Source organism: Galleria mellonella, unplaced genomic scaffold (genome assembly GCF_026898425.1).
Source record: "Galleria mellonella isolate WM207_F2 unplaced genomic scaffold, CSIRO_AGI_GalMel_v1 utg121, whole genome shotgun sequence".
NCBI classification, from domain to species: domain Eukaryota; kingdom Metazoa; phylum Arthropoda; class Insecta; order Lepidoptera; family Pyralidae; genus Galleria; species Galleria mellonella.
Genome location: NW_026441983.1, coordinates 70,338 through 95,997, shown reverse-complemented (window position 1 = coordinate 95,997; position 25,660 = coordinate 70,338). Strand labels below are relative to the sequence as shown.

At 39.8% G+C, this 25,660-nt stretch overlaps 1 protein-coding gene across 1 annotated transcript in view; it reads left to right on the top strand.

Annotated features, from left to right (window-relative positions):
• LOC113516575 (uncharacterized) overlaps positions 1-25,660 on the top strand; it is a 73,172-nt gene that overhangs the window by 6,053 nt on the left and 41,459 nt on the right. The window contains exons 7-11 of the mRNA XM_052897903.1: positions 1,480-1,578; positions 3,299-3,399; positions 4,806-4,892; positions 6,698-6,769; positions 9,738-9,848. Of these exons, the coding sequence (XP_052753863.1) occupies positions 1,480-1,578; positions 3,299-3,399; positions 4,806-4,892; positions 6,698-6,769; positions 9,738-9,848 (470 nt within the window). The remainder of the gene's footprint in view (positions 1-1,479; positions 1,579-3,298; positions 3,400-4,805; positions 4,893-6,697; positions 6,770-9,737; positions 9,849-25,660) is intronic.

Below are 25,660 nucleotides of genomic sequence, written 5' to 3'. Positions count from 1 at the left end.
GTACCGCCCTCTTGTGTATAAAGTGGGGGGAAGGGATTGTTGGTAATGGAGTCTAGACAGTCTCAATATATTTTTTTCATAACGGAATGGTAACCCCGTCTGCGCTAACAGTATACGCTGGCGGGACACCAGTCAGGGATGATAAGTGAAGATGAAACAGGTCAGTTGACCCACAGTAACGAATTCATTATGAATTAACCACGATGGTTTCTATGGGTTACTGCGTGGAGATCGACCGGATAGAGTATATATATTCATTATTGCACTTGTAAGTTACATATAAAATAATCTATTTATAAATGTTGTGAGCAAGGGTGGACTTATCTCTGACAGAGATCTCTTCCAGTCAACCCAATGCAGTTAGAAAGCATGTCGCTAGCGGGCAGCTGAAGTGCTACAACTATTAATACATAAACAAATATACAGTTAAATAAAATATTAAAATATATAATAAAATATTACATAAATACATACAATACCTACCTACTTATATAATAAATGTTAAAATAAATAAATATACTACTTACATCAGAAATTTCGTTTAATGATTTTAAGATTTGACAGTTCAATTAGAAACATACAAAAAAAAAAAAATATTAAGTACAGTAAATAGAATAGAATAGAAAATATTGCAAGAAAAACACAATTGCAAAAGAATCTACAAAAACATTACATATATAAGTAGTGTCCCGTACCAGGCAAGAGGAGCTGGCTCGGCTGACGCTGCGAGCGTCCGGTGCACTGTGTACAGCTGCACAGCGCTGGTCCTCAGCCAGGCGCTCTCTTAACAACAATACAATTAATGTGCTAGCAATTGGGCTGTTACACTCTATTACTAGTGTTCCCTTTACTCCGCTTAACTTAATGTATTGTTAAGAAGGTTCAGCCCTTTTCCTTCTCGCTCTATCATCATATTTTAGTCCATTTTTAACCGACTTCAAATAGAAGAAGGCTTTCCATTCAGTTGCATTTTATTTTATGTTTCTCGAGACCTAACTTTGTCAGTTGTAAACGGATTTAGATAGATAGATAATGTATTTGCATTACTTACAGCATGCAAACAGCAATAGACACAAATGTACAGTGGAAAAAGATAAAAAAGAAAAATCATGTACAAAAAAAAATGCATAAAATAAGTAAAAAATTTTCCCCTTCACGCGTGTGCCATAGTAACACAAAATGGTCACAGCTCAGTTTATTGCTTCGCCCTCAAAAGAGCAAAACACTGATATTCTGTTGTGGCCAAGAGTGAGCCGCGAAATTCCACTGAAAAAAAAATAATAAAAAAATAAGAAATATAGATAAAATACATTGTGTGTGTTCGTTGTATTCGCTATTATTTAATATTTTGTTGTGATTAACAAATTTAGAGTTTTTTTTTTTTTTTTTAAGTAAAAGTATATACTTACAGACTGGTACAATGGAAGTTTTATCCAAATAAGAACAGTAGTTTAGCGTTTAAATGGAAATGTGTGGCAGGTGGTGGTGGGCGCGGCGGCCGTGCTGGCGGGCGGCGCGGCGCTGGGCGGCGCGGGGCTGCACGCCGCCACGCTGGCCGCCCAGCACCACAGCGTGCCGGTACGTACGCAACGCACACCTGCCTGCACACGTACACACGGACACACGGACACACGGACACCATCCACCATCCACCATCCACCATCCACCATCCACCATCCACCATCCACCATCCACCATCAACCATCCACCATCCAGCATCCACCATCCACCATCAACCATCCAGCATCCAGCATCTAGCATCCAGTCTCAAAAACGGACCAACTTTTTGTCATATAATTAGCAAATTAGCTGTTATTTTTATCAGTGTTCTATATACTTACATATAAAATATATCTTGACCCATTTTTCAATTAATAAAATGAGAATTCAATACATTAAAAAGATTCAGAATTTATAAAACAAAGTACACTGGATGGTAGTATGTTAAATAGCGAGCTGGTTACATTCACATAACTTAAAAGTAAATTTTAATAAAACTAAATTAATGGTTTTCAGTCCATTGCAAAAGAACCCGCTGCAAATTAACTACTCTCTCAATAATATTAAAATAGATTGCGTAGAGAAATATTCACTGTTAGGTGTAAATGTAGATTCTAATATTAATTGGAAAGCGCATGTGCAGAGTGTGGCTACCAAGCTGTCTAGATTCACTTATGCACTACACCAACTAAAGATATCTTCTGATACCAAGACAGCCATGTGCGCCTACTATGCATATGCCCACTCTTTGCTCCAGTACGGCATATTGGTGTGGGGTAATAGTACAAACGTGACTGATCTTTTTAAATTGCAAAAACGATGTCCCAGAATAATTGCTAACATAGATAACAGGGAAACTTGCAAACCATACTTTATTAAACATAAAATTTTAACTTTACCGTCAATGTACATATTGGAAGCGTGTCATTTTGTTAAACGTTAAATATAGAAGTTATAAAGGAATCACTCGTAACTATTTATCATGCAAAATTTGTGTTGTATGAAAAAGTTGACCAGCTTTTGTATGGAGACACTCTGTCTATATAATCAAAGAATATAACATAAGGCATTTAAAAAGGTAATGAATGACATACATACAAATGTAATGGTGAACAAGTTAACAAAGTCTACGCTGACTTCAGCGGTGCCTTCGACAAAGTAAATCATGTTGTGTTATTAAGAAAATTAACTGCTTTTAGTGCAGACAGAAGTCTCAGAAGGTCAATTAGAAGATTAATGGATTTCAATCCAAATACAATATTGCCCATAAGTCCTTGGATATGAAAAAAGATTTTTATTTACAAATAAAGCTTGAAAAACGTCTTCTAAATGTATTGCGTTACATCACATACAAAATACATTAAAACATATTTTTTCATTCTTTTTTCATCTTTAAAAAAAAATATAATGATATTTATATAAAATTAACAATTATATGTTTATTATTTATTAGAAAATTAATAATGATATATGTTTTCCAAGACTTGTTCTAAGTTATGTCTGTATTACCTTACCAGAGGGAGACTTTCTACAAAAGCAGATTGCTTGGCCACCTCTGTCCCATTCGTGTTTCAATCGTGAACCAGTTGTGTTTGCATGGCTGTGTTTCGGTTTGAAGGGTGGGATATGGCAGTGAATTTACACGGTACAGAGGAATAACACCTGAGTCCTCAGGAATGGCAACGCATGGGGGGTATCATGGACGAAACAGTATACTCTGTTATATCCATGGCACTGCTCATGTGTCAATGACCGATACGGACGTAGTTCAGTACAATACAGTGGTGGTGTGGTGCAGGTGATCGTGCTGGCGCCGCTGTACAAGCTGTGTCCGCTGCACGCGCGCGACCAGCACCACTTCAACGCGCTGGCCGCGCCGCACGCCGCGCTGCCGTACCAGTCAGTAGCCCGCGCTCATCAACATAAATCATGACATATACAGTAGTCCCCCCACCCCCTCCATAACACTGTTTCATATTACGCGATTATTTCAATTATATACAAGCGCGTTATACAGGGTCGTAGAAGCGCGTTATACGGGCTCGTACAAGCGCGTTATACAGGGTCGTAGAAGCGCGTTATACAGAATCGTACAAGCGCGTTATACGGGCTCGTACAAGCGCGTTGTACAGGGGCGTACAAGCATGTTATACGGGCTCGTACAAGCACGTTATACGGGCTCGTACAAGCGCGTTACACGGGGTCGTACAAGCACATTATACGGGGTCGTACAAGCGCGTTATAGGAGAGTACTCTTACAAGTCGTAACGAATCTGCCGCGATAAAGGGGGGCTTACTGTAATATGTATTCAAGTAAATTTAAATAATAAGCATTTATGAATTGTCATTTTTTTATGGATCTATCGCCCAGTTTGGAATGAAACTTCAGCTAATAAGAATGGGCGAGAAATACAGTTGTTGCTTTTTTTTTTAAATAAAAGTTGAGTTTATAACAAAAATTTTGAATGGATAAAATAACAATTACAAACATCGTATTTATAAATAGAAAAAAAAAAGCTGCCAACCTCCGATCGGTCACAGTGTTTTTGGACACACCAGTCTTTATTAGAAGCACCCACCACTTGCAACTAATATAATAACACCCGCCGTTTGGTTTGGCATAGAATGCCACCCTTTCCTTTCCCGTGGGTGTCGTAAGAGCCGACTAAGGGAGGGCGAGGGATAGGCAGCAGCGTCCCTCTTAAAACATCCGTAAAGCCTAACTGCGGTCGCCAATCCGCTTGCCAAGTGTGGCAACTACTGATAATACCCCCTTAATTAGAGAGACCTATGTTCAGCAGCGGACAGGCTGATTGATATGGTTTCTCTTATTAGTGATGTATCACGTGAAATCTTCAAAGGGGGGGGGGGGGTAAAGAGGTTTCTTCAGGGTCGGTAACGCGCGCGTAATACCTCTGGTATTGCAGGCGTTCATAGGCTACGGTAACCGCTTACCATCAGGTGGGCCGTATGCTTGTTTGCCACCACAGGGGTATAAAAAAAAAAACTAGTGAACGATAAATGGATTTGTATCTGTTTGTCAGTCCGTCTGTCACGGCGTCTCAGCAATTACTGCTGTGGATTTGAAATTTGAAACAGTTTTACGTATCTTTGAGCCGCATTGTTTTGGAAACAATTGGGGAAATATTTAAATTTTCTATAAGGTGTATTCAAAGATTCAAAATGGACCTACTTGTCTAAGTACCATTTGTATGTTTAATTGTTTTTTTTATTATGATTGTTATCCGTGTGGCGTGGCTGTCTGCCGGCTACTGGTGGCACGTGCACGTCGCGTCGGTGCGCAGGCGCAGCGAGAGCAGCTCGGTGCACGTGTACGCGCCGCTGTACGACTACGTGCCGCCCGACCACATCACCCTGTTCATCACCAACCTGTAAGTAAGCGCGTACATAGCATTACAGTTATATGTAGACAAAGTAGGAAAAGAAAAACACTACACTAATACTAGCGGCGCGTCCCGGCTTCGCACGGGTAGGCATTTATACAACATTTTACATTTTTATCTGTACCTGCCTAGCTACCTATTACGTAGATGTGCCCGCTCCCCCCCTGCCCCTCTCCCGCGCCACTACAGTGCAGTGGTGGCATGCGCGTGAGCTGCGCGCGGTACTGGACAGTACTTGGATATTGCAACATTGCTTTATTTTTCTAAAATAAAAGAATTTTTCTAAAAAAAACGTAGCCTAAGTTACTCCTTAATACATCAGCTACCTGCCAATAAAAGTTCCGTCAAAATCGGTCCAACCATTTCAGAGATTAGCCGGAACAAACAGACAGACAGACAAAAATTGTGAAAATGTTATTTTGGTGTATGTACCATATAGATATTCATATACTAGTAGTAAAAAATGGTTATTTCAATAATACCAGAGGCAGATTTTGTACAAAAGTCGATTGCTTGGGTACCTCTGTCCCATTCGTGTTTTTACCGAGAAGCAGTTGTGTTTGCATGGCTGTGTTTCGGTTTGAAAGATGGGATATGGCAGTGAATTAACACGGTACAGAGGAATAACACCCAAGTCCTCAGGAACGGCAACGCATGGGGATATCATGTGCGAAACAGTACACTCTGTTATGTCCATGGTACTGCTCATGTGTATAGGCGACGGTTACCACTTTCCATCAGGTGGACCGTCAGCTCGTTTGCCATTCTAAGTTGTATAAAAAAAATGTACTTAGTTGCCAACTAGATAGATAGATAGATAATTTATTTGCATCACTTACAGCACACAAATTATAACGCATATAGATAGATATACATAAAAAGCGAGATAAGAGAAATTATTAAAAAAAAATACATAAAGCCGAGTACAATTTGTCCTAGGCACCTAGAATATATAATAAATTACCTAAATCCCTCACAGACATAGATAACATAAAAAAATATAAAACTAAACTGTATGAACACCTAGTAAACAGAACATACTATTCAATTGACGATTTCCTTGAAGATAAATGTAATAAAGTTCCATAATTATATTTTTTTACTATAAATGTGACATTGCTGATTTTTCTTTTTATATAAATGTGACATTGCTGATTTTTCTTTTTATATAAATGTGACATTGCTGATTTTTCTTTTTTATAAATGTGACATTGCTGATTTTTCTTTTTATATAAATGTGACATTGCTGATTTTTCTTTTTTATAAATGTGACATTGCTGATTTTTCTTTTTATATAAATGTGACATTGCTGATTTTTCTTTTTATATAAATGTGACATTGCTGATTTTTCTTTTTATATAAATGTGACATTGCTGATTTTTCTTTTTATATAAATGTGACATTGCTGATTTTTCTTTTTTATAAATGTGACATTGCTGATTTTTCTTTTTATATAAATGTGACATTGCTAATTTTTCTTTTTATATAAATGTGACATTGCTGATTTTTCTTTTTATATAATATAAATGTTTTCTTATGTAATTGTAAATTTGTATAGCTCGATAGATGGGGTTGATTATAGAGGACTTATATTGTTTTACCATCCATTGTTACCTATGTATCACAAAATAAATAAATAAATAAATTAGACAAATTATTTAAAAAAAATACATAAAGCCGAGTACAATTTGTCCTTTTGTGCGTGCGCCATAACAATACAAAATGGCCACAACTCAGTGGGTGATGTTGTACCAATATGTTCAATATTAATTGAATAACAATCCCGTTTGCAGCGGCGGCAGCTCCCCGTCCTACATCTACCGGCTCCTCTCCGAGCTGTACGACCCCAGGGACTACCAGCTATAGCAGCGAGCCGCACCGGCTGGCAGCGCGCGCCGCGGCGCGGCACTAGTGGCGCGGCGTGTCGCCGCGACCACTTGACGCTCGTTGTTTGTTTTTATATAGTTGGCACAGCTAGGGAACGAACTTGGCATGCGTTTTTATCAATCGACTTCAAAAAAAGGAATGTCTGGATTCGGTTGTATTTTTTCTTTCATGTTTGTTACCTCAGAAGCTTACGTATTCATTACAAACATACATAGACACAAAAATACAAATCTTTCCTCTTAATAATATTAGTGTAGGTGTAGGTATTACAAAATCCCTTCTTTGCTACGAAGTCATGCCAGATATTTCCTCGCTGTTGTGCTGTGTATAGAATAACGGATCATACTTATGTATTGTATATAACTCTATAACGCTTACTCATATGTGAAATAAATATTATTTCAAGAATATTTAATGCCTTTTTCATTTTAATACCTGTATTGAAGCCAGCTGTAATGAAGCTGCCGTAGGCTTAGAGCAGTTGCTTAAAATGCATTCCAGAATATTTTTTTTATACAACTTAGAACGGCAAACAAGCTGACGGCCCACCTGATGGAAAGTGGTAACCGTCGCCTATAGACATGAGCAGTATAGCATAGTATACTGTTTCGCCCATGATACCTCCCATGTGTTACCATTCCTGAGGACTCAGGTGTTATTCCTCTGTATCCTATAAACTCACGCCATATCCCACCCTTCAAACCGAAACACAACTGCTTCACGGTTGAAACACGAATGGGACAGAGGTACCCAAGCAATCGAGTTTTATACAAAGTCTCCCTCTGGTGTTTCTACGAGATACGCGAGGAGAAGTGAAAGTAAAAAAGTGACCCTACACGTGCTGTGTCAGGTATACACAGGCGGGCTACCAGTGAGGCATGAGAGGTGAGGACATGAAGCTGATCATAGACTCCGTATAACGTACTAGTGAGGAGTTTAACAGTAATTAACCACAATGGTTTCCAGGTGGGACCACGTGGAGGTCGACCTGGCAGGGTATATTGCTAGCAATGGGACTCGTATTCCGCATTACTGACAATTCCTCTCTCTCCTGTTCACGGTACTGGATGACAATGGAATGGTAACGCCACCCGCGCCATCGGTATACACCGGCGGGGCACCAGTGAGGGATGATAGGTGAGGATGAAGCAGGTCAGTTAGCTCAACGTGACGAATTCAACAAGAATTGTTCACGATGATTTCCAGGGAAAACCACGTGGAGGTTGACCTGATAGGGCTAGCAACACGGTACTACTCATGTCTATAGGTTACAGTGACCATTTTCCATCAGGTGGACTGTTGGCTTGTTTACCGTTCTATGTCGTATAATAGGGGAATTAATTTATCGATGTTAAAGGATCTATAAAACTAAATAATTCAGGATTTGTTGAATTCTGTTCAATTTACGAAACAGACAAATCTTCAGAGTGACCGTTTGTTGAAGACAACATATTTGGATAAGAGATTAAATTCCATTCAGTGACATTTTTAGCTTCACGCTACGTTCCTTACGGGGTCAACAGTGAACATAGTACTAACGGCGTCTATCCTTACATAACGTTACGTTTTTTACATTCCGCACATATCCACATAGATGTTTAGTATGTACAGCGACAAAAATTAACTAATTATCATTCATTAATGTTGCGTAAATTGAGCATACCGACGACACGACGCATAGAATTACCGAGTAGGCAGAAAGATAAAAGATAATACTAATGTCGGAAAGGAAATACAGATATATTTCGGTTAAATGTATAATGAATAATATTACTTAGAGTAAAAGCACTTGTTTGATACATTCAGTGTCGAGACAAGATGGAATGACGCTGTTTGTAAAAATGACTTGAAAATAAAAACAAAAAATAAACACACATTGTGATTTTCTATCTCTGTTTACTCAATTTGTTAGAAAGAGACAACGAAATGTATATAGGAAATTGTTTTGTAGCTAAATTCACAATACACTGTGCGCGTCATGTTGGCTGCATTATAATAACAATGGGCGTGGTTTCATGTACATTTAGCATTCAAGCGCTTAAGAGCTATCCATAGAAATATTCGTTCAGCGCAGCCGTATGTTCTAACCATGCTGACTAAAGCACTAAAACGCTGAATGCCACGGTAGGGTCGAGTTGTGTAAACTTTTTTTAAAGGCTTACGTATTGCTGCTACGGTCTGGGAGCGTAACATTACGTTTTTATCTTGAACTATTTTGCGTTTAACCCGGGGTTTACTACGTTTTATTTGTCTGTATTGTGATCGTTAACTCTTTTACGTGTTCCCGTGACCCGTAGACATGAGGAAGCGCTGTGCTCTAGTGCGGATCGTCGACAAAATTATCGTCTGATTCACATTAATTATATGAGCGATGACGAACCATTTAAAGTGCGCGATAACACACCCTACTTTGTTCATTGCTTATTCTAAGTTTTATTCGTACCTTATGAAAATATAATACCATATCGCGTGACACTAATATAAAATCAATACTGCGTCGTTAATCCATTTTGCTATTCCAATAAGATTACTATATATTCAGACAGTTGTATCATTTAAATATTTATGTGGTTTTAACAAACATTTTTTGTTTTACTTTTATAAAACACGTGAAATTCTTAATTAATGAAAAATATACATTTTGGCGGTGATTTTTAAATGAAACTTTTTGTGTATACAAAATCTGTAGATGGCAGTGATATCATTCTATGACGTTGGCGCGCTTGCGTGAATCGAGTTCAGTTCGCGCGAGCTTCGCTCCCTTGCAGTAGTCTCCAAAACAATAGCGTAGGGCTCCACTGGAGTCCCGAAAATAAAGATTTGGTTGTCGTTGTTGTTGTGAATGTGTCGCAGTGCAGTGACAGTGGGCTATTAGTTTTGTGGTGTGCAATAATTGTGTGGAGCCGGGTGCACAGACCCGGGTGCGCGGATCGATACCTGGTGAAGTGATGGCGCAACGGGCATGAGCCAAGGGGGCTCTAGGAGGCCCTACTCGCGGGGGGGCCCTCGCTGGCACCCGCGATACAAGGAGTTCTGGGATTACGAGCAAAACTATAGGTAGGTGTGCATAAAAAGCAATATGGCATTACGTTGACTTTCGCTTGATTTCCTTTGCCGTGATTTCACTGCGTTGCATAAAAATTTGGCAAACGTGCCTCATTTAAGTTGGTAGGCTGCGGTAGGACTTTCTCGGGTGGGAAACAAGTTTCGAAATCTGGTTGCATAAACATTTTCCTTTACATAATCTCTACCTATCTCTGTGTAGAATGCACTTGAAACATGAAGAGTAGGTACTTAGTCTGTAGTAGCTTATTTATACAAGGCATTTTGTTTACTCTGATAGCTAAAGCAAAGTAAGTTGAAGATCCTCAAAACTGAAAAAAAGTATTTTTTTTATATGATAAAATGTCATTTCATTATCTTATTAGGAAATATGTACTCTTTTATTGTCATACTCAACTAATTATTATTTTGCGTTGTAATAAATAAGCAGTTTCTATTAGGATAATCTAGCTATATATTTAGATTTTCGTTTCCTTTTAGTGAGTTCTCCATAATACCCATTCAACAATTTCTATTCGTAATCAAGTTAGGTATATGTATTGGTGAATTACTATTGAGTATATTTTATTGCGTCGGAATTCTATACATGTACAAAAAGTTGACAGGGTAGCTTATTATAGCCATACCTTGTTTTTCGGAAAAATAATTATAGACTGTATTAATTAATATAATTTTAATATATAAAAATTATTCAATTTATAAAACTGCTGAATTGATTTTCATTAAGTTTTGTAAATGTGTATTGTTTGCTCCTGCTATATAGTGGGGCTAGATGGGCCATGCCCACCCCCGGGATTGTTTAGTATATAAAGAGTGGCTCTTTCTGCTGTAGACAAACATGTCAGAGAATAGATATTGTGCCTTTATTTGTGATTAACTCTTGTCGGATAAGTCACAATGGGCTAACTGACCTAGTTTTATCCTCAGCTATCATACCTCACTGGTGCCCCGTCAACATATAGCGCAGACAAGGTTCAGAATCAACATCATTACCATATCTCATATTTATGGCAGAGACTTTGTACAAAAGTCATTTGCTTATGTACCTCTGTCCCATTCGTGTTTCAACCGTGAAGCAGTTGTGTTTGCATGGCTGTGTTTCGGTTTGAAGGGTGGGATATGGTGTGAATTTACATGGTACAGAGGAACAACACCCGAGTCCTCAGGAATGAAAACGCACGGGGGTATCATGGGCGAAACAGTATACTCTGTTATGTGCATGGTACTGCTCGTGTCTATAGGCGACGGTTACCACTTTACATCAGGTGGGCTGTCAGCTTGTTTGCCATTCTAAGTTGTATAAAAAAAATACAAATAAAACAACTGATGTATATATGTATAAAAGATTCAATTTCCACCCCTCAACATTATTTTGTTTAAAAATTGGTAAAAAGGAAGGTACATAATATTTAAATACTGTTCACACTCTTCACCACAATCTGGCATAGGAAATTCATGATGGTAGAATATTCATAGCGGTAGCTGCATTACATTTGTACAATTATAAACATTTAAATATTTCAATTAAGTACAACATATTCAATTTTCCATGTGGTCCCCACATAGAATAGGTCCCATGGGTGTCGTAAGAGGCAACTAAGAGAAGACGATAGATGGGCAGCAGTGTTCCTCTTAAAACATCTCCAAACCAAACTGCAGTTGCCAATCTGCCTGCCAACTGTAGCTACTACTGGTTAAACTCCCCAAGGGGGAGGCTTATGTCCAGCAGTGGACAGTCAAATGCTGATGTGACGATGATGAAGAAACATTTAAATACATCAATTAAATATTACACAATTTAAATATTACATTCTGTAGTGGAATGTCATTAAAACATACTTATATTATAATGGTACATAATTTAGTAATTTTACTAAATTATCCAATTAATGGTCGAAATGATGATGATGATGATGATGATGAGCTAATTAAAATATTAGGTTAATAGATAAGTTTAAAGATATGACACCACCCACACAATGGGCCCCAATGTAAGTACTATTTATATTTATAATAAGTTTACTGTTGTAATCTTTTGGAGGAAACAATAAAGAGTATTTATCTATCTACTATATTTTCTGCATAATATATTGCTTTTAAATATTCACTGTTTTTTTTTATACAACTTAGAATGGCAAACAAGCTGACAGTTCACCTGATGGAAAGTGGTAACCATCGCCTATAGACATGAGCAGTACTATGGACATAACAGAGTATACTGTTTCGCCCATGATACCCCCCATGCGTTGCCATTCCTGAGGACTCGGGTGTTATTCCTCTGTACCCTGTAAATTCTGTACTTACATTTATATTAAGTGCTATTGGATCTAACAGGATATTTTTTTTTTGTTGGATGAAAATTGATTGGTAACCCCGCCCGCGCTAACGGGATACGCTGGCGGAGCACCAGTGAAGGGTGATAGATGAGAATGAAAACAGGCCAGTTAGTCCATTATGATGAATTCATCAGGAATTAACCATGATAGTTTCCAGGGGGAACCGCGAGGAGGTCGACCTGGTTGGGTATATTGCTAGCAATGGGATTCTCAGTCTCCATTACTATCAATCCCTTTCCCCCCAACAGCAGGATATTGTGCTGCAGTATAAACTCACTTCTAAATGAACTTATTGTGCTCTTGACAATTCACAGAATCATGTAATTATATACAATTATCCAGATTCCTTGTAAACAAACTGAACAAGGAAGTTGAATTAATGCAATATAAAACTGTATTGAGTGTTAGGTACTTTTAAAAGTCGAAACGATCATTGGAAATGACAAACATAGTAAAATTTTCCATATAAATATATAAAATTGGGGGGAAAAGGGATTGTTAGTAATGGAGACTGAGAATCCTATTGCTAGCAATATACCCAACCAGGTCGACCTCCTCGCGGTTCCTCTTTGAAACTATCATGATTAATTCCTGATGAATTCATCATGATGGGTCAACTGGCCTGTTTTCATTCTCATCTATCACCCTTCACTGGTGCTCCGCCGGCGTATCCCGTTAGCGCAGGCGGGGTTACCACTCCATTTTCATCCAATAAAAAAAATATATAAAATTTTTGTATTTTTTTTAATGGATGATAATGAAATGGTAACTCCGTCTGCGCTATCGGTATACGGGGAGGAGGTCGGCTCTTACGACGCCCACGGTAAAGGAAGGGGTGGCCTATTCTATGCCGGGACCACAGGGTTAAAAAAAACAACGACACTTGTTAATAAAATGTCGACACATACAGTGATGAACTCGGATTGTGTAATTACCGCTCGCGCTTGGCAGGTTTTCCGCAACACCGACCGGCCGGTGTAATCAAAGAGCAAACTAACGCGCCGCTGAGTCAGCGTTTTCTCGCTAAACTGATTCACTGCGCGTGGGAAACGTATACTGACGGCGGTTCTTTTTTGTAACCAATTGGATATTGTAGAAACTATAGTCTCCTTCCTTTTTTTTTGGTATGGTAACCCCGATTGCGCTATCGGTATACTCTGGCGGGGCACCAGTGAGATGACAGGTGAGGATGAAAGCAGGTCAATTGGCATATAGTGACGAATTCCACAAGAATTAACTACGATGGTTACCCAGGGGAAACCGCGTGGTGGTCGACCTGGTACCTTATATCTTTAATGATGACGTAAGTAACCAGTCCCCGTTACTAGCCAAACAGATAACTATTGGAGGGGGAAGCGATTATTGGTAATGGGGTCTAAAAGTCCCATTGTTAGCAATGTACCCTATTTGGTCAGAATCTTCGCAGTTCCCCCTGGAAACCATTTTTGTTAATTCGTCACTAGGGTTTGACGGACCTCTTATCGTCACCTATCATTGGTGCCCCGTTAACGTATATCATTAGCGTACGAACTATTTTGATCCCCCCCCCCCCTCAATAAAAAAACAGCCTTCCAATCTTCTATCTATCTACTATTCTATCTACTATATAATCAATCAGTCTATCTACTATTTTTACCTCGAGTGGGGCTACGGAACGTGGAGTGGTCTCTACCTAGAAAAATATCGGTACTGGCTCTAAGGTGCTGTATGTCTTCGTACGCAGCAATAAGTATAGGCAGTATGGATCTCTCTTCGTCCTCTTCATTACTGAAGGTCGTGTCCTTGAAAGGTGTCCGTTGCCTCTCTTATGATGTTATTCCATTGTGCACGGTCTTCAGCCTCTCGCAGGGCAGCTGCAATTAACAGTCCCGTTACGGCGGCTACTTAGTCCGACGATCGATTAGGCAATCGTCCGCGTGGTCTTTTCCCTTCTATCTTGTCTACAACCATTAGTTTGTCCAGATTGTCGCAGTATGTATAATATATATTTAATTCCTCTGCAGTAAGATGGTGGAATAAGGTCATCACCCATTTCGATATCGCCCATATCGATCGGATATCTATATATGTTTTTTTTATACAACTTAGAATGTCAAACAAGCTGACGACCCACCTGATGGAAAGTGGTAACCGTCGCCTATAGACACGAGCAGTACCATGGACATAACAGAGTATACTGTTTCGCCCATGATACCCCCCCATGCGAATATGGTAAAAGTCTATTATCTAAATATGATTTTTTGGATAACAGACTTTAAACGTATTCGTTATTGGACCAAGTATATAGATATTGTAACTAAAATATATAAATATATAATATTACCCACGCCTACTCAGCAAGTTCCCTACCAAATATCACTTTCATACTCACAAAGTGCATTCCGTGATTTTTGTGTGTCGTGCCCACGACAATGCAGATGCGGTCTAATTACAGTACTGTTGTGAGTAGTGGTCGGCGCGTAGTCGAAGTTCGACCATAACGTATATAGTAATAAATGAATGTGTTACGGTTGCGTTTGACGTTCAGTAAGACTATAGACGAGTAATATTAAAGGCGAACAATTATAATTATACTAACCTACTATCTATCTATCCTATTTAAGAGCTGCTCTCTTGTCGGTGGAGCTCTTGCCGCTCACTACGATTTTCAGCGAGTCTCTTCACCTCTTGATACGACACGACACCAACTCCTTCCTTGATCTGCCTCATGTAACTATGTCTCGGTCTCCCTCTCCCCCTCCTTCCTTCTTTCTATCTTACCTTCTATTATAATGTTCATAAGTTCGTCGTGTCGTATCAAGTGTCCCAACATTTTTCCCCTTCTGTCCTCAATAGTTCTTATAATTTGTCTTTTTCCTTAACTCTAAGCAGGAGCTCCTCATTGCTAATTCGATTCCTTCAGCTAATTTTCTCCATTCTTCTCCAGCACCACATTTCGAAGGCTCTAAGTTTAACCATTTCCTTTTGAGTTAATGTTTAACCTATTAGTATAAATATAATCTTATAATAATAGAAGATTTTTTTGTAACAGATAAATTCAAAAGCTACTCAATCCATTTCAAAAGTCCTTCCACCTATGGCAAGCTACATTACGAGCTAGTAACATGAGTTTTATATAATTTTCCAAAATTCCACCTACCCGTGCGAAGCGGGGCCGCGTCGCTAGTAAGGGATAAACACAAAAAATACTCGAGCGATTTTAAGAAATCTTTCATCCACAGAAAGCTACATTGTGAGCGAGTAACATGGGATTTTTATTTTTTCTCTACCCGTGTGAGGCCGGGCCGCGTCGCTAGTTCATGATAATTTCAACAGAACTGTGTTACCTTTTTATTAAGTTCAATAGAGATAGGATAAAAGAATCCTTCAAAACTCAGTAACAATACAAATAGCATAAAAAGAGTATACGAGTCCTGCGGCGGCGGCGCGGGCGCAGGTACCGGCCCGACCTTCGGGTTCAACGGCCCCGCCGCCCTAAATATAATGGCGGATGTGTGTACGAGCGGGGTTCGCCGCCTGCGCCCGCCGCGAGGGTTGTGTGTTTGACATGCGATCAAGTCGGCTCGACTTTGTACAGAAGTCGTCAGCTTTAGTTATAACTCTCGCTAGAGGCGCGAGGATTGTTAGAAATGTGGATTAGTAGCCCCTTTGCAAGCAATGTATTCTGTCAGGTCGACTTCCACGCGCTTCCCCGTGAAAAGCATAGTGGTTTTTCTTTTTTTTTTCGCCTCAATGGATTGATCTAACTTTATCTTCACCGGGGGGAGAGGGATTGTTAGTAATGGAAACTGAGAATCCCATTGCTAGCAATATACTCTACCAGGTCGACCTCCTCGCGGGTCTCCCTGGAAACTATCATGGTTAATTCCTGATGAATTTATCATGATGGGCTAACGGGCCTGTTTTCGTTCTCATTTATCACTTTTCACTGGTGCTTCGCCAGCGTATCCCGTTAGCGCAGGCAACCCCACCATACCATTTTCACCCATCAAAAAAAAACTTTATCTTCACCTAGTCGCCGGTCAGTATAGGGGGAAAGAGATAATAAGTAATGGGGTCTAACAATTGCTAACAATACACCATATCAGGTTGACCTCCACGCGTTTCCCTGTCGTAACCATCGTGTTTATTTCTTGTGGCATTCGTTACGATGGGCCAACAGATCTGCTTTCAACCTCACCTGTCATCAGCGCGGGCGGGGTTACTATTCCATTATCATCATTACATCGCAGTCCGGTACCGGTGCCGTGGGTGCCACAGTGTATACTGTGATGCCAACAGTGCTGTTCATGTTTATCTGTGACAGTTGTCACTTTCCATCAGTTCGTTTGCCATTTCAAAATAAAATTTAGCTCAACTTTCTAATTCTTGCTTCACGACGTTTAAAACCCTCGTGTGGAATGAAGGCTGATAAAAAAATGTTACACATATGTTGTACCCAAGGATTGTGCGTCGCCACGCCAGCTGGCGTCACAGGTGTGCACTGTCTACAACTTGCAAGCTATTCACTAAGCAATCCCAGTAATATAAATGTGAAAGACTGTACAGATATCTGGTTTTTTGTTACTTAAACGGGAGACCGGATTTCAATGAAAATTGGTACACGGGTCGATTATTGTTTGTACGATAAAGTTGGTAATCACGCGTACAGCCCGTCTGATGGTAAATGGTCGTTGTAGCCTATTGATGTCTACAACACCAGAAGTTTCATGTGCACCTTGCCAATCTAAGTTTTTTTTTGGTTTTTTTTTATATCACGAAGTTGGTAAACAAGCATACAGCCCCTCTGATGGTAAACGGTCAGTGTAGCCTATGGGCACTTGCAACACTAGGGGTGTTACGTGCGCGTTGCCCACCCTGAAGAAATCTTAATATACACTTTTTGAAGAACCTGATACTGTAGTCTGTAGGGAAAACCTCGGCAGACAGCTCATTCCACAGCCTGAGCGTTCGCGGGAGAAAATTCCTTTGAAACCGCACTGTACGCGACCAGCAATAGCCCACCTTAGTCGTCAGGAATAGCAACGAATGAAGGGTATCATGGGTGACACAGTATACTATGTAATGTCCACGTGCTTGTTCATGTCTATTACCGCTTTCCGTTAGGCAGGCCGTCAGCTTGTTTGCCATTCTAGATTGCATAAAAAATTAACAATTTACTTAACAAATAAGATTACATACTGGGTATATAGGCAGTATCGGTCCCAGGATAGAATAGGGCACCCTTTCCCGTAGGTGTCGTAACAGGCGACTAAGAGAGCTTTATGGTCGAGGTATGGGCAGCAGCGGTCCTCTTAAAACATCAAAAGTCAGTCTGTCATCGCCAACCTGCTTGCCAAGCGTGGTAGCTACTGGCAAAACCCCCTTTTATGGGAGAGGCTCAGCAGTGGACAGTTAACGGCTGATATAACAATGATGTATGCAGGCAAAGCCGCGGGAAACAGCTAGACAGACGCTTCGGTATGAACGTTACGAACACCGCACCCTATTTCAGGTATTCGTAAAAAAATGGACGCATATTATTTTACGAGAGCTCTCAAATATTTGAGCATAAATAAAAACTTCTCTGCCCCTCTTTTTGCTCCTCTCAGGTAAGCACTAGTTCTTTTTGCCTTCGCCACCGTTTATTCAAATATCGACCTTAAATTGTACTCGAAAAGGTCGATATCACGATAAACTTATACCTTGCTTGAACCGTAGCCTTTCAACGAATACCAGCTTTAGATCCAAGTCGACAGCTGGAAAGCTCATTGGAATTTGAACTCCATCTTATAAGAGATAAGGTAGCAATTTGTCCATTGGAGGGGGACTTATTTTTTTCACGTCACGTTTTGGGATACAGAAAATGGCTCGGCCTGTCCGCGTTCGAGTTTAAAGTTGGTATTTTTGTGAGTCGGGCGCTCGGAGAGCCTTTTGTTTCTACATGACTGAGTGAAAACCGTTCCAAAGAGGTCGGTATAGGTGTATTTTAGTTATGGCAAGTCGGATGAACGGGCGAGGGGAATTTTCAGTGACGGATACTGGCAGCTCCATTTTCAACATTGTACTCTTTAATGGGTGATAATGGAATTGTAACACCTCCTGCGTTATCGGTGAACGCTGACGGGGCTCCAGTGAGGGATGATAGATGAGGGTGAAAAGGCAGGCCAATTAGCCCATTGGGACGAATTCAAAGAATTAATCACAATAGTTTCTTGGAGGTCGAATTATTGTAATAAAGCAACCGATTTAGAATTCAAATGTTATGTACCACAGTTAAAGGAGAACTGACGGTAGGTAAAAGGTGGTATAGGTGAGGCACGGTCTCACCAATTGCCTGCTCCTTATGCAAGGGTATGCTGTGTTATTGTGTACCGGGCGACAAACATCCGTGGCCACAGCCCACGATATCCAGGCCCGACACAATTCTGAAAAGTTCCTTTCCTGTGTTGTTCCGACCGGGTATCGAACCTGGGACCTTATTTACGCAAAGCAAAGTGCCCATTACAGCGTTATGGAGGTCGACAAGTATATATGTATATAACTAGCGCCCCGCCCCGGCTTTGCACGGGTAGTAGAACATATGTTTTTATTTTTTGTATCCATTTGTTGCGTCGAGTTTGAATTAGATGAGTATAGTAAGTTATCCTTAAAAGATAGACATACGCCATCGCGGATTTTTTTGTAGAGCTATAAAACAGAAATAGTCTGGAAAGTGATATATTCGGTGATATATCTCAAACGTATTTGGTACCGTTTTCGATGAAAGCTCTCAGTTGACTCGATTTCTTCCGACATCTTAAAGATTTATCGTCATATTTCAACAAATTAAAACAAAAAAAATATTAAACTATATATATAAATCTTCCTCTTAATTCACTCTGTTGATAAAACTACATTAACGTTGCGTGGTTTAAAAGATCTGAGCGTACAGACAGATTTAATATGTTCTAATTGTTAAGCCATCACATCGTGTAAAATCTATGTGTATACTTGAATCGTGCTATATGTATCGAATCAGAATAAATAAATAAATTGTTCATTGAAGTTTAAATAAATAACATATACTTGCTTAATATGTTTATTACTGTAATGTATGCAAGATTGTGGAAAACATGTAATTCATTGTAAAATGTCGCGTAAATTGCGTACGTGGTTGGATCCGACACAATGGCTTCCCGCGATGCACCGCGGCGCACCGGCGCGGCGAGGACACCGCCGAGCGTGCGAACATTATTTGCCGTGCACAATACACACACACACACACACACACACACACACACACACACACACACACACACACACACACACACACACACACGCACACACACACACGCACACACGCACACACGCACACACGCACACACGCACACACGCACACACGCACACACGCACACACACACACACACAACACGCAGTGCGGTATGACTGATTGCATTCTGATTGCATGGCATGAGCAGTACCATGGATATAACAGAGTATACTGTTTCGCCCATGATACCACCCCATGCGTTGCCATTCCTGAGGACTCAGGTGTTATTCCTCTGTACCCTGTAAATTCACTGCCATATCCCACCCTTCAAACCGAAACACAGCCATGCAAACACAACTGCTTCACGGTAGAAACACGAATAGGACAGAGGTTGCGTCGAATGGGACAAGCAATCGACATTTGTACAGTCTCCCTCTGGTAAAAATGAGTAAGATTGGTAGTGAATGTATAGATAAGTAAATATCAGTATTTACTTCTTATATCTGATTCGTCCGTGATACCAGGTCAGTGACCCTCGAGGGTCTCACAAACGCGGTAGCAATTTTTAATCGCAAATAAGTGTTGGCACACACTTGGCTGATAAATATATCTCTCCTACCTTGACTGTACGTAAACAAAACTATACGACTTCCTCGTTCTCTTAACAATAACTGTCCTGCAATAACCTTAACTGACTTCGCTTAACTGAAATATAATATTCTCCTTGTTGTGACGGCGTAGGAATACACTCAGGTCGATTTTGAAGTACAGGCAATCCTCGTGCTTACGGCATGTTTTTTTAATAGGTGATACTGGTGTGGTAACACCGCCTGCGTTATCGGTATACACTGGCGGGGCACCAGTGACGGGTGATAGGTGAGGATGAAACAGGTCAGTTAGCCCATCGTGACGAATTCAACAAGAATTGTTCACGATGGTTTCCAGGGGGAACCACGTGGAGGTCGACCTGATAGGGGCATATTACTAGCAACGGAGTTGTCAAACTCCATTGCTAACAATCCCTTTCCCCCTATAGTGATTGGTTAGGTCGTTAAGGCGTCAATAGGCAACAAACACACTCACTTTCATATTTATAACATTAGTGTGGAAAGGGATTGTTAGCAATGAAGTTTGACAGCACCATTGCTAGCAATATGCCTTATTAGGTCGACCTCCACGTGGTTCCCCCTGGAAACCATCGTGAACAATTCTTGTTGAATTCGTCACGATGGGCTAACTGACCTGCTTCATGCTCACCTATTATTCTTCACTGGTGCCCCGCCGGTGTATACCGATAGTGGGTGGGATTACCATTCCATTATCACCCATTAAAAAAAACATTATTGTGGGTATATAAATAAGAATAATATTTATTTAATCAGACTACATAAGGTCCATGTTGCTAGTTATAAATTGACTTAACCTATGTTAGCAAATGAGCGATCGTGACGCTCTTGCATTGATAACCTGTCCCACCCAATATTTTAGGATGGGACAGTCCATTTTACCGGCAGTTGTCTTCAGGACACTGTTTGAGCTAACACGCACCCTACCCAACAGCGAAACAATTCGTTTGCGCCGTATTGCGTGAAAATCATCGGTACGCTCTCGTGCAAACATGTGTGACGCACTACAGCGACGGGGCAGCTCATCGGTATATGATCATCGTTGGGCGCGCTGGGTTACCTTACAGAATGACTGGTTTCGTAGCGCGTGCGCGCGGCGACCTCGCGACCGCTTCCGCGCCGAACGAAACCAGGAAGTGATGAATTATTTCTGTATATCTCAGCAGTGTTTGCCGTAATCGCTGGCGCGGACATCATCACGCTCAAATGATCTAAGTGGTAGTTTGCAAATTTTTTTTTATTGACATAAATGCCATGGTAACCCCGCCTGCGCTAACGGTGTACGCTGGCAGAGCACCAGTGAGGGATGACAGGCGAGTGTTAACTCAGAAAATTACTCACAAAGGGGCGAAAAGAGATTTTTTTGCAACATTGAATGGCAAACAAGCTGACGGTCCATCTGATGGAAAGTGGTAATCGTCGCCTATAGACATGAACAGTACGATGGACATAACAGAGTGTACTGTTTCGTCCATGATACCCCCCAGGCGTTGCCATTCCTGAAGGCTCAGGTGTTTTTTTTTTGATGGGTGAAAATGGTATGGTAATCCCGCCTGCACTAACGGGATACGCTGGCGGAGCACCAGTGAAGGGTGATCGATGAGAATGAAAACAGGCCAGTTAGCCCATCATGATGAATGCCCATCAGGATTTAACCATGATAGTTACCAGGGAGAACCGCGAGGAGGTCGACCTGGTTGAGTATATTGCTAGCAATGAGATTCTCAGTCTCCATTACTAACAATCTCTTTACCCCCGAATGCTCAGGTGTTATGCTTTTGTACCCTGTAAATTCACTGCCATATTCCATTAGATATGATTGTTGGTGACGGGGTTAGCGGACCTGTTGCTAGCCAAATATCCTGTGAAGTCGACCATACAGTTCCGCGTACAAACCGTAGTGATTATTTCTCGTTGACTTCGTCACGACCGACCAATTAACCTGGTTTTATGCGCATTAAGCACCCCTCGCTGGTGCCTCGCGTGCGTACCACTGATAGCGCGGCCGGGCCACCGGTGTGTTTTCACCACAAATACCTATACACATTGATAAAAGAGGAGATGATGATGGGAGTCGGTTTTTACGGAGTGAAATCATACCATGCTTACTTCTACATCTATCTACACTAACATTACAAAGAGGAAAGATTTGTATTTTTGTGTGTATGCATGTTTGTAATGAATAAACTCAAAAACTACTTTGCCGATTTCAAAAATTCTCTCACCATTAGAAAGCTACATTCACCCCGAGTAACATAGGCTGTATTTATTGCTGGAAAAGATTAGGGATCCTTACTTAAACTTTAGTAACGTAACTCAATTTAACCTACCCTCCAAAAATAAGCGTAATATTGTCTGGTATACAAATTGGGAATCTGTAATTGGCTAATGTATGGTGTAAATAGAATATTTTTAATTATTCTAGATATAAGCTGTTGAATACAGATGTAATATTAAAATAAAAAAATATCTGCGCGACCAATCTGTAGGTAATAACCTTTCAGATAAAAAAGGAATTATCTAAATCGGTTTACAATTGACGGAGTTATGAGGTGACGAACATAAAAACATACATTCGTATTGAGAATTTCCTTGTTTTTGAAGTCGGTTGGAAATAACATAACACCTGTTACAGTATGCAGAGTCGGGCAGAAATAATAGCCGCATTCCTCTCGTAAAAATACTAGCAGCCACCTCTCAGCGAGCCGCATTAATCTCGGCTCCTTAAAATTTCACTGCGGCCCATTGGCACGTACCGTAATATATAAGGGGTGGACGCCCCCCCCCCCCCCCTACACACCACCCCCTGAATAATAGTAAACAAGGGGCCGCCTGAATAAACTATTCGAAGTTTGAGTTCAGAGGATAGATAGATAGATAGATAGATAAACACTTTATTTGAGCCATTTAACACACGTAAATTAATAAATAAAATGAAACAATTTGATTATTTACATTTTTTCAAATATAAAACAACATATAAAACAAAAAAATTAATATTGGAGATATGTTTTCAGCAAGTGTGTCGCAGTGACCCAAAAAGGCTACAGCTCAGTGATACCTTTGCTTAAAAGCAAAGCACTGATTTTCAGCTGCAACCTGAAGTAAGGCTACACGGACGCGTGCAACAAACCCAGAGTGTTACCAATTTAACCTTTTATTTTGACCTGTGTAACCAATTTAATAGCAAAAGGTAAAATTATATTATATAGATACATACTTATATAGATGATGCATAAATAATATATTTCATTAATTAATTAAACATAATTTTTAACATATACAAATAATAATTCACCACAGTAATTATGTTAAAAGCAGTCGCTACCAGGCAACTAATCCAAATGTTTGCTTATTTAATAAATGTTGCTTTATCAACTTTTTAAAAATTGATTTGGATGCAGCTAGTCTCATTGGAGGGGGTATGCTATTCCAGCATTTAGTCGCCTGGTGGCGAAAACATCCGGTAAAAGCGACTGTCCTATGGTTATGAACCGCCAACGGGGGCCGCGTTGATCGAGACACATTACATCCATAATAATTGTTGAAAGTCGGAAATTTGAGTTTTTTATATAGATATTCAGGGGATTTAAATTTCACAAGATCAAACATAAGTACAGCAAGATGCAATCGTCTACGTGAGTCCATGTTCAACATAGATGCTTCATTCAAATATGGTGTAATGTGACTACGAGGTGAAACAACAAAGCAAAAGCGACAGCACGCATTCTGAATCCTCTGTATCATTCGACGAGATGAAGAAAGGAGACGAGGCCCGTAGACCAGATCACCATAATTTAATCTGGATAATACAAGAGATTCACAGAGTGTAATTCGTGATCTTTCTGACAACAAATTTCGTATCTTGTATAATATTTTAAGTCGATAAAAGCAATTCCGGACCAAACCCAACACATGGTTTTCAAAACGTAAATTACTGTCAAAAAGCACACCAAGGTTCTTTGCCTCGCAAACATGTTCAATATTTGTATCACCGATCTTTACAACTAGATTATTATTCGATGCCTTCTCAATTTGATTTTTCGAGCCAATTACCATATATTTTGATTTTAAAGGATTAAGAACAAGAGCATTATTATTAGACCATGCAGCGATGCGATCTAAATCTTCATTCATTTTCTGAACGGCATTAGATATCCCAATTTGACTTCTAGATATATACAGTTGTACATCGTCCGCATAACAATGATAGTTACAGTTCTTAATAACATTAGGGAGGTCGGCACTGTATATAATAAATAGAAGTGGGCCCAGTATAGATCCTTGAGGAACTCCACGCTTCACCAACCTGGGGGAAGATATCATACAAGTACCATCATCCTTCAGCAATTTAACCGCCTGAAATCGCTCTCCTAAATAACTCTTAAACCAATTAATCGAGTGATGATTAAACCCATAATATGACAATTTAGAGAGTAATAATGAAATATTGAGACTATCAAATGCGCGGGAAAAATCAAGTAAAGTTAATATAGAGCCTTGACCATTATCTTGAGCAGCCAATATGTTGTCTGTCACATCAAGCAATGTTGTGACAGTGCCTCTGCCCTTTCGAAACCCCGACTGGAAAAGCGGCAGTATCTTGTTGACTTCAATGTATTTTAATAATTGAAAGTATATGGCTTTTTCCAAGATTTTAGATAAAAAAGACAATATACTAATAGGTCTCAGATCTTTAAATTCCTTTGGATGGTCAACTTTAGGAAGAGGAGTAATTAATGCCTTTTTCTACTGATGAGGAACCACACCTGTTACAATTGATTTGTTAATTATATCAGTAATAATAGAGAGAGTATGTGGTAGGGTAAGCAAAACCATGTCTCGACTAATACCATCAGTCCCAATTGCGTTTGATTGTATGGACAAAATATACTTGGCAACATCATTTGAACTGATAGGTTCCAATCTAAAACTAGGCGTCGTTGTATTAAACCGATGAAATTCAAAATAGGTTAGCTGTGAAATAGGGACTGTTTCAGGTCCGGGCACTTTTAGAAAATATTTATTAATACTATTAGGGTCGTTAAAGCTGTCAGGAAGATAATCACTTTTACAAGGATCTATTAATATTCTATCCCTCAAATTCTTCCAAAACACTTTACTATTACTCGTATTAGAGTTAATATAATGATTATAATAGGCTTTCTTCTCAGCAGCAATACTCATAGACACTGTATTTTTGAGGTCTTTATAATATTTTTTGTCCCTCTCTAATTTAGACTTACGATATTTATTATGTGCTTTGTTGCGTAAGTCAATCATGCACTTAATTGTATCAGTTATCCAAGGAAGTGACTGATGACGTTTGAATTTTCTCGTCATTATTGGAGCATGCCTGTCGAAAAGGGACATAATAAGCGTATTAAATCTATCGACCATATCATCAACCGTGCTCATACACGAAACAGATGCCCAATCATGTGTAAGAAGGTCCTCATTAAATTTATTTATGTCTATATTTTTTATGGGTCTATATGTCACGGATCTAGGTGGAATTTTAGATTTCCTTAATGTGAGAGTAACATTTATCATCGCATGACCAAGTGAACCAGGATTTGTGAGGTTGTGGGCTTTTTTTAATGGGTGAAAATG